At 43.5% G+C, this 8,796-nt stretch overlaps 1 protein-coding gene across 2 annotated transcripts in view; it reads right to left on the reverse strand.

The window, feature by feature from the left end:
* Positions 1 to 753, reverse strand: part of ADGRG6 (adhesion G protein-coupled receptor G6) — a 133,775-nt gene extending 133,022 nt beyond the window's left edge. For both annotated transcript variants that reach the window (XM_042444859.1, XM_042444857.1), the window contains exon 1: positions 644 to 753. In XM_042444859.1, coding sequence (XP_042300793.1) covers positions 644 to 645 — 2 coding nt within the window. In that variant the 5' untranslated portion in view covers positions 646 to 753. The remainder of the gene's footprint in view (positions 1 to 643) is intronic.
* Positions 754 to 8,796: the final 8,043 nt, after the last annotated feature.

The raw sequence follows: 8,796 nt of genomic DNA on the forward strand, positions 1-8,796 counted from the left end.
ATAGATAGATAGATAGATAGATAGATAGATAGATAGATAGATAGATAGATAGATAGATAGATAGATCTGCATCGATCTCTCTCTCTCTCTCTGTCTTAGGAACCGTATTAAATCTGGGCCAGCTTCTTCTCTCTTACCTGGCTCAAGGCTCCTTCTAGTCGGCTGGCCCTGCCTCTCTTTCTGCCCAGAGGAGAGCCACCATCCCTGTTGGCTTCCAAGCCAAGGCTGGCGATGGCAGTGGCGGCGGCTCCAGGGACCCGGTCTGTCCGCCCTGAAACGCCTCGCCAGGGCAGCGGAGCCGGTTTCTGTCCAAAGGGCTGGCAAGGGATGAGAGGGAGAGCTTCGCCAGGAGCAAGGGCTCAAGAGGCGGAGGCTGGGATGGAAGCTCTCTGACTCCAGAGAAGGAAGGCTTCGGAGGCTGGGGCTGGCGGAGGGGACTGTGGCCGTGGGTTCGAATCCCGGCTCAGCCAGAGGCGCCAGTCACACTCTCTCAGCCTCAGAGGAGGGCAAAAAACCAAACAAAGACACCCAAACCTCTTGGAAGAAACTGGCCAGGGAAACCTTGTGACAAAGGCAAAGGACTGGAAGGCACCCAGTGACACAGAAGAGACCCAGGCTTTAGAGAGAAAGAAGAGGGACTTACATGCTGGCATTACGGCGCCCCAGCCACCATGGTCTCCTGCCGGCTCTCTCCTCCTCCTCCTCCTCCTCCTTCCTCCTGAGTCTTCGGGGCTGGAGGCAAAAACTCCGGGGCCCCCTCCCCTCCCCTCTCCTCCCCTCCAGGCGCCTTTGCCTCTCCTCCTCCTCCCTTCTCTTGCCTCTCTCCAGAGGGAAAGGGGCCAGGGAAGGTGGCTCGCCCTGGCTCCCAAGAGACCCTTCCAAAACTTTTTCGGTCAAGGAGCAGCAGCAGCAGCAGCAGCAGCAGCAGGAGGAGGAGGAGGAGGCGGAGGCGGTGGCAGCTCCCGCCCCTGGCTCTCCCTCCCCCCCCCCCCCCCCCGGGACCCCGGGCTCCCCCCCTCCTGCCCCCGCCCCCACTCTCAGGGGCTCCCGCCTTGGCCTCCGGCCCCTTTCCCTCTGGGCCGGCTTCTAAGAAAGGCTCAGCCCCTCCTGGAGCTCCCCCTGGTCCCCCCCACAGGCCCCCCAGGCCTCGGTTGCCCCCGCCATTTAGCCCTCCCTCCATCCCTCGGAGCCCTCCAAAGGGAGGTCGAGATGGGGGGTGGCTCTGTGCCCCCCAGGATGGCTCTAACCCACTGCCTCCACTGGCGGAAGCCTCCTCCTCTTTCCCTCCAATATTACTGCTTCTTGTGGGTTAGACAGTGCAACTGTTCTATGGATTTGGGATTGGTTGACAGGCTGAACCCAAAGGGCTCCTTTTGAGGGGTCCCACAGGGCTCTGTCCTGGGCCCAGTGCTATTCAAGAGCTTTATCAGTAACTGGGATGACAGAATTGAGGGCATACTTATCAAATTTGCAGATGACACCAAATTAGGAGGAATAGCTAATACTCCAGAGAACAGGATCAACATTCAAAATGACCTGAATAGACTAGAAAGCTGGGCCAAAGCTAACAAAATGAAATTCAACAGGGAGAAATGTAAGGTACTGCACTTAGGGTGGAAAAATGAGATGCACAGATATAGAATGGGGGACACCTGACTTAAGGAGACAACATGTGAAAGGGATCTAGGAGTCCAAGTAGATCACAAGTTGAACATGAGTCAACAGTGCAATGCAGCAGCTAACAAGGCCAATGCAATTTTAGGCTGCATCAATGGAAGTATAGTGTCTAAATCAAGGGAAGTAATAGTGCCACTGTATCCTGCTTTGGTCAGGCCCCACCTGGAATATTGTGTCCAGTTCTGGGCCCCACAATTTAAAAAGGACACTGAGAAACTGGAGCATGTCCAAATGCAGGTGACTAAAATGGTGAAAGGTCTAGAAACCATGTCTTATGAGTAGAGATTTAGGGAGCTGGGTATGTCTAGTCTTGAGAAGAGACAGTTAAAAGGTGATATGATAGCCCTGTTTAAACTATTGAAGGGAGCAAGCTTGTTTTCTGCTGCTCCAGAGAACAGGACCCAGAACAATGGATGCAAGCTCCAGCAAAAGAGATTCCACCTCAACATTAGGAGGAACTTCCTGACAGTAAGGGCTGTTTGACAGTGGAATACACTCTCTCAATGGAGAATGGTGGAGTCTCCTTCCTTGGAGGTCTTGAAACAGAGGCTGGATGGCCATCTGTCGAGGATGCTTTGATTGAGAGTTCCTGCATGGCAGGGGGTTGGACTGGATGGTCCTTGCGGTCGCTTTCAACTCTATGATTGTATGATTCTGTTCTTCTTGTTTGCCTTCAAATCCTTTCCAACTTATGAAGACTACACTGGGGCTAATTTCGGCATGAAAGAGATTGAAGCACATTTAAAGCATCCTGCAAATAGAGTGAAAATAATAATAATAATAATAAATAAAATTTATTTTTATCCTGCTCCTCTGAGCGATTGAAGTGGCTTACGTTAAAACAGACCAATAAAATACAATATCAATACAATATCATATAATAACATTATAACCCTACCCCTCCCTACCCATCCCATTTGTAATAATAAAGTACAATTAAATTATTGATTATTAAAACAACAAATAATATTATTAATATTATTATTTCTTACCTGCCTCTCCTCATGGCTGCAGGCAGATTACAACATAGTTAAAACACAATCATTACATAAAATGCACCTCTTAAGCTTCCTCCCTGTGGTGAGTAATTGAGTGGATGATTATCGCAAGCAATTACGCAAATCAAGTGATGTCGGAAAATTCATTATTGCTGAAATCTCGAAAGTAAAAAGAAGTGCACGAATGCTTCTTGGTGACCACTTTAATGGCAGGTTTTGTGTAATGCCGTGTGAAATCATTTCATGTAATTACGCGATTTTTTCCCCAGGATATTCACAGGATAAGCTCCCAATCTCATTCATGTGATAAACTTCCCTGTCGAGTGTTCTTGGCAAAATTTCCATGGCTAATGGAGGAACTGAACCCTGGTCTCCAGAGTCATGGGAGTTTATCACATGGGAGGGAATTGGTTGGATCCTGTGCAGAAACAGGATTTAACTCCACAAAAGCGGGATCATTCTCAGATGCATTGAGCATTAATCTGAAGTTAACCCACACAGAAAGTGGACAAATCCCACAAAAACGGGGTCATTTTCAGATACAATCAGGGGCACTGAGCATAAATCCAATATTAACCCACATATAAAGTGGACAAAATCTGCTGCCTCTTACTTTCAGATTTTCCCGAAAGTAAAAAGCGGCAGATTTTTTCCACTTTCTGTGCAGGTTAATGTTGGATTAATGCTCAATGCCCTCAATGTGTCTGAAAACGATCCTGCTTTTGTGGGATATTCCCAGAATTTAAATACAGTTTCTGCATGGGATTTGGGCACTTAGCCTCCTGTGTGATGAACTCCATAGTATACTTTTTAATGATCTTTTCATCTTCATACAACTGTAAATAAAATTTATTCAGATGCCACTGTCCTTTGTTTGTGTGCCTTCGAGGTGTTTCAACTAATGGCCACCCTAAGGTGAACCTGCCATGGGCTTTCCTGGGCCAGTTTCTTCAGAAGGGGTTTGCCATGGCCATCCTCTGAGGCTAAGAGAGTGACTTGCCCAACGTCAACCAGTGGATGGCCAAGCAGGGATTTGAACCCTGGGCTCCAGAGTCATCATTCAACACTCAAACCACTACACCACAATATCCTCTGTTCTTGCTTTTTTCTCTGTTATGTGCCTTCAAGTCACCTGTCAATTAATTTCAACCCCATTAATTTCATAAGATTTTCTTAAGGAGTAGTCAGAGGTATTTTGGCAATGATATTCTGAAATGATCCCCCATCCAAGTACTAACTATGCCTGATTCTGCTTAGCTTAGGGTCATAGAGTTGGAAGAGACCACCGGGGCCATCCAGTTCAACCTCCTGCCATGCAGGAATACACTGACAGATAGCCATCAGACCTTCAAAGAAGGAGATTCCACTACACACTGAGGCAGTGTGTTCCACTGCTGAACAGCTCTTACCATCAAGAAGTTCTTCCTAATGCTGAGCTGGAATCTCTTTTCCTGTAGTTGGAATCCATTACTCTGGGTCCTAGTCTCTGGAGCAGCAGAAAACAAGCTTGCTCCATCCTCAATATGACATCCCTTCAGATATGTGAGCATGGCTGTTATGTCACCTCTCATCCTTTTGGTTCTCAGACATTCTGTTCATATGGTGCCAACAGTTACTTGAGGGGAACCCACTAGTGTAAGAGGAATGCAACTGCACTTTCCATCTAGCACTCCCAAACAGGTGAAACACCAAGGCCTAATGACTCTGATAATGGGGGTTCCCTATTGGGATACTGAACAGTAGCCATTGATGGGCTCATATTCCTGAATTTTTCCAATACACATTTAAAGCCATCCAAAATGTATCCATCACTTCATCTTATGGAGTGTGTGTGAATCTACACTTTATGTATTGCATACTGCCTTCTGTCTGATCATTCAGTTTCAGTGGATGATCCTGACTGCTAGCATTATGAAATTTGGGAGGCAGTGGATTACAACTCTGGAGGCCAGGGTTTGATTTCCACATGGTCCATGAAACCCACTGGGTGACCGTGGGCATGTCATATGCTCGTAGCTTCAGGGAAATGTAATGGCAAACCCCTTCCGAACAAATCTTGCCAAGAAACACCATGATAAGGTTGCCATAAGCTGGAAACAACTTGAAGGCACTTAACATAACAACATAAATGTGAGATTTACATACATTTATACACTGTAGTCATGTCTTGCCTTACTTGCCTTTTGCTTAATCCAAACAGCCCCAAACATTGCAATATGACCTCATAGGTGAGTTCCTTCTTTGCGTTGGTCATTTTGCTTGGTCTTTTCCATGTCTACCATATTCTTTTTAAGTTCAATGACCAGAACTATACAAAGTATTTGCGATATATTTACACCCTAGATTCACATAAGGGATAAATGATATCATTACATTTATTTGTAATTCTTTCTCTAATTATGCCTGATTTGAAATTTGGTTTTTATTCTCCACAGGCACAGGATAAATCCACAGCCACAGCCACAAGCAGTAATAATAATTTTGAAAAATGACACAGAAACTGAATGTGAGGAACAGTTCTGCCAAATCTTTGAAAGGTTATCAGTCTTTGTCTTTGAGTTATCAGAGCTTATAAGGTTTTATCGGAGTTTTCTTACTTAGAAAGTTTATCAGAGTTTATCAGCAAATGTTTATCAGAGTTCCGTTACTTAGGACATCAGTAATCCTTTAGCTAAACTAACTGAAGATAGCTTCTCCATCTTTACAAATCTGCATGTCAAATATGCAGCCTCAGATAGATCCTGACAAGTTTTAGGATACACTGTTAGTTTGCAGTTACATAATAAGTTGCTCAATACTGGCTCAGATCCTTGATCCATATAGCGCAATATTTTTCACAGTCACTGGCAGAATCTTTCTCCAGGATTTCAGGAAGGAGTCTTACCAGGCTACACCTAGATATGATGGGGACTAAACCAGCCAACTTCTTTATGCAGAATGACTGCTCTCTTGCTGAGCTGTGGTATCTCCCTATGTGGCTACAGAGAAATGTGAAAAGCTTGGCCACCATCCTACCCAAACTAAGTGTGGAGCTTGTTTGTTTGCTTGTTTTATATACACTTCCTTTCTCCTGGCATGGGACCCAAAGTGGTTTACAAAAGCTAAAAACAAGTCTTTCCATAGCAGACTGTAAAAGTTTCACAACAGATAATGTGGCACGTGCTCCCTGAAAGGAAAAAGTTTTAAAATAATCATTGTTAAAAAAATGAAAATGAAATTACTCAAAATCTTTTATTTATTAATTAAAATATTTGTACCCCATCCTATATCTGAGGATCTTAGGATAGCACTACTTTAATGTGATGTACAGGGTACATTACAACCATTTTTAAAACAGTAAGAATAATTTAAACAGACTAAAAATATATTTGACAAGCTAAAATCAGACAGATTAAAACCAGTTTAAATAATGTAAGACAGGTTAAAACCATGACAATCTGCAGATTTGGATAAAATATTAGGCCCCAAAGGCTTTGATAAAAACAAACAAACAAACAAACAGGTTTTCACTTGACATCAGAATGACATCATGGTTGCTGCCAATTGAGCCACAACCTTCTTCAACAGCATTCTCTCCCCCCCTCCACTCCCGCCCAGAGTGACACAGAGGAGGTTCCCTCTAACTGATCTCATCTCTTAGACAAGGATATATATAAGTAGAAGTGCTCCTTCAGCTGTCTCTTGAGGGCTTTAAATGTTTTCACCAGCATCTTGAATTCAGAACAGAAGCTTATTGGAATTCAATGCAAATTCTGGAAAGACAGTGTTATATCATTCCTGTATAGTGTCCTGGACAGCAGCTTCTGAGTTACCTTCAAGGGCAGTCCCACATAGAGTGAATTGTTATAATATAATCAAGAAATTACCAACACATGAATTATTGTGGCTAGGTTATCCCTTGTCCAAAAAAGGCCTTGGACAGCAGAGCAACTGAAGAGGGTCCCAAATACTCCACATGATGAAGGCTACTTGGGCTTCGAATGAGAGAAACCCATTCCAGGCAGGTTACATAGCCTGTTCCATCCAAGAACCTCCCATCCATGGAGGGTTTCAATTCAGTTATCAGGGATCATCTATTGTTCAATGGCTCTCATCCAGTCCAATACAACATCCAGTCATTTGTTTAGCACCTGAACAGCCTCAGTTGACCTTATCAATAAGTAAAGCTGAGTGTCACCTGATGGCACCCAACCCCAAAACTCCTAATGACTCTGTCAAGAAGTTTCACAAAGATATTTGAACAGCATGGGAGACAATGAACAGAAAATGAACAGCACAGAAACCCTGTGGCACTCAATAGTTTAATGATTATGGGGCTGAACAAGTATTCTTCAATGCTGTTCTTTGGAGCCAGTCTTACAGATAAGAGCAGAACTGCTGTAACACAGTGTCTTCTACTGGTCCAGTAGGATACTATGATCCAAGAGGATCAACAGAGTAGCAGTTCCCCTGTTTCTAACCTTGGGTAGGTCAAGGCAGAAACACTAGTACAACAAATATGACTTCCAATGTCAGATCAACAGCCTTACTGAATTACAAAAGAAAGATGAGAGGCAGCGGGATAGAAGTGGCTTACTGATTACCTTCCTGCATGCCCACGAAGCACTTCTGCTCTACTGCTGAGGTAGATTATGATAAATGTGTACCTTTTGTTCTGCTGGAAAATCTATTTAGCAAAGCCACGTGTTTACAACTGGCTCCCTCTGGAGAGACAACAGAAGCACTATGACAGCATGAGGGAAGGGAAGGTAAAAGCCGCTTCTGTCTTGCTGCCTCTTGTCTTTCTTTGCAGTGCAGTAAGGCCCCAACATGCCTCTACATTTCAGTTGCTGAGAGCACAGGAAGGACACTCCTACTCATGTGGGTTTCCTATAGACATCTTGTTGTAGGTTCCCAATAGATGCTTGGCTGCTGGGTGAACAGTGTTGGACTAGAGACCCTTGATTTGATCCAGCATGACTTTTCTTATTAATTTACATCCTGTTTAATTTTGATTCTTACCAGCTTTAATCCGAGTGCATCAGGATGGGGCATTTTAGTCCTCCCAAACCATATTTTGTTAACATTCTACAGGGAATTAGGCCTTCAGTGTAGGCTGTCACTTGAACAATTGTAAACAGTTTTCATATATTTCATCTCCTTGCCAACAAACAAACAACCTGGAACAAAATACTGTCATGACAAATCTATTGCTTTTTGTCAGTGGGGTAATTTTTTGTCCCACCTATATAATGTATTGGGACAAACAAAAATCCTGTGTGTGCCATTATGCCGAAAAGAAAGTGATGTACTTTTGTAATTAAATTATCATATTTGGAGGAAATTGATCCACCCCTCCCCTTTATCTCACAATATGAGACTTGTACAGACATGCCTTAGTTAAGGAAACCTCTGAGAATTAAGCTTCTTTTTAAGAAAGCTTTTTGGCCCATATAGCTACTGAACAGACAGGAGACTCATCAGATTGCTTACAAAATGTTTCCTTTAACCAAAGGATACATATAGTGGTCCTTCCATATTCACTGGAGTTAGGGGTAAAGGACCTCCGTTAATGTGGAAAAAACACAAATACTGTAAATAAAACACTATTCTTTTTACATAAGAGAATCATGCTGGAGGACCTACAAATGCCTAGAAAAGTGTTTTCTCTAGGCACTTTTAGGTTCTCCAGCACATCTCTATGGTTAACCTCTGGCAGAATTGCATTGGAAGACCTAGAGATTCCTAGAAAGCACATATTCATTGAGATTCCTAGAGAGGACAAAACTGCAAATACTCAAATACTCAAAAATTGAAGTTGCAACTGTGGAGGACCAACTGTACTAACAAAATAGAGCAGATACACTATGACAGTAGAAAAAGAAGAAAAAACAGACTGAGACAAGATATGGCTGAAGAGAATTCTCAAAGCCCCCTCCCAAAGCAGTGTAGATTTTCTCTTTGTGTTCAGACAATATATCCAAAAGTAGCCATGCTGGTCATATAGCAAAGTACAGTATCACCCAAAATCCACAAAACAGTGATATCTTTATTGGGCCAACCAAAATGCACATTATACACATGTTGCAAGCTTTCAAAGCTCCACTGCTTCATCAGGCAAAGGTGTTAAAAGTCATACAGG

Source organism: Sceloporus undulatus, chromosome 1 (assembly GCF_019175285.1).
Source record: "Sceloporus undulatus isolate JIND9_A2432 ecotype Alabama chromosome 1, SceUnd_v1.1, whole genome shotgun sequence".
Taxonomy (NCBI): domain Eukaryota; kingdom Metazoa; phylum Chordata; class Lepidosauria; order Squamata; family Phrynosomatidae; genus Sceloporus; species Sceloporus undulatus.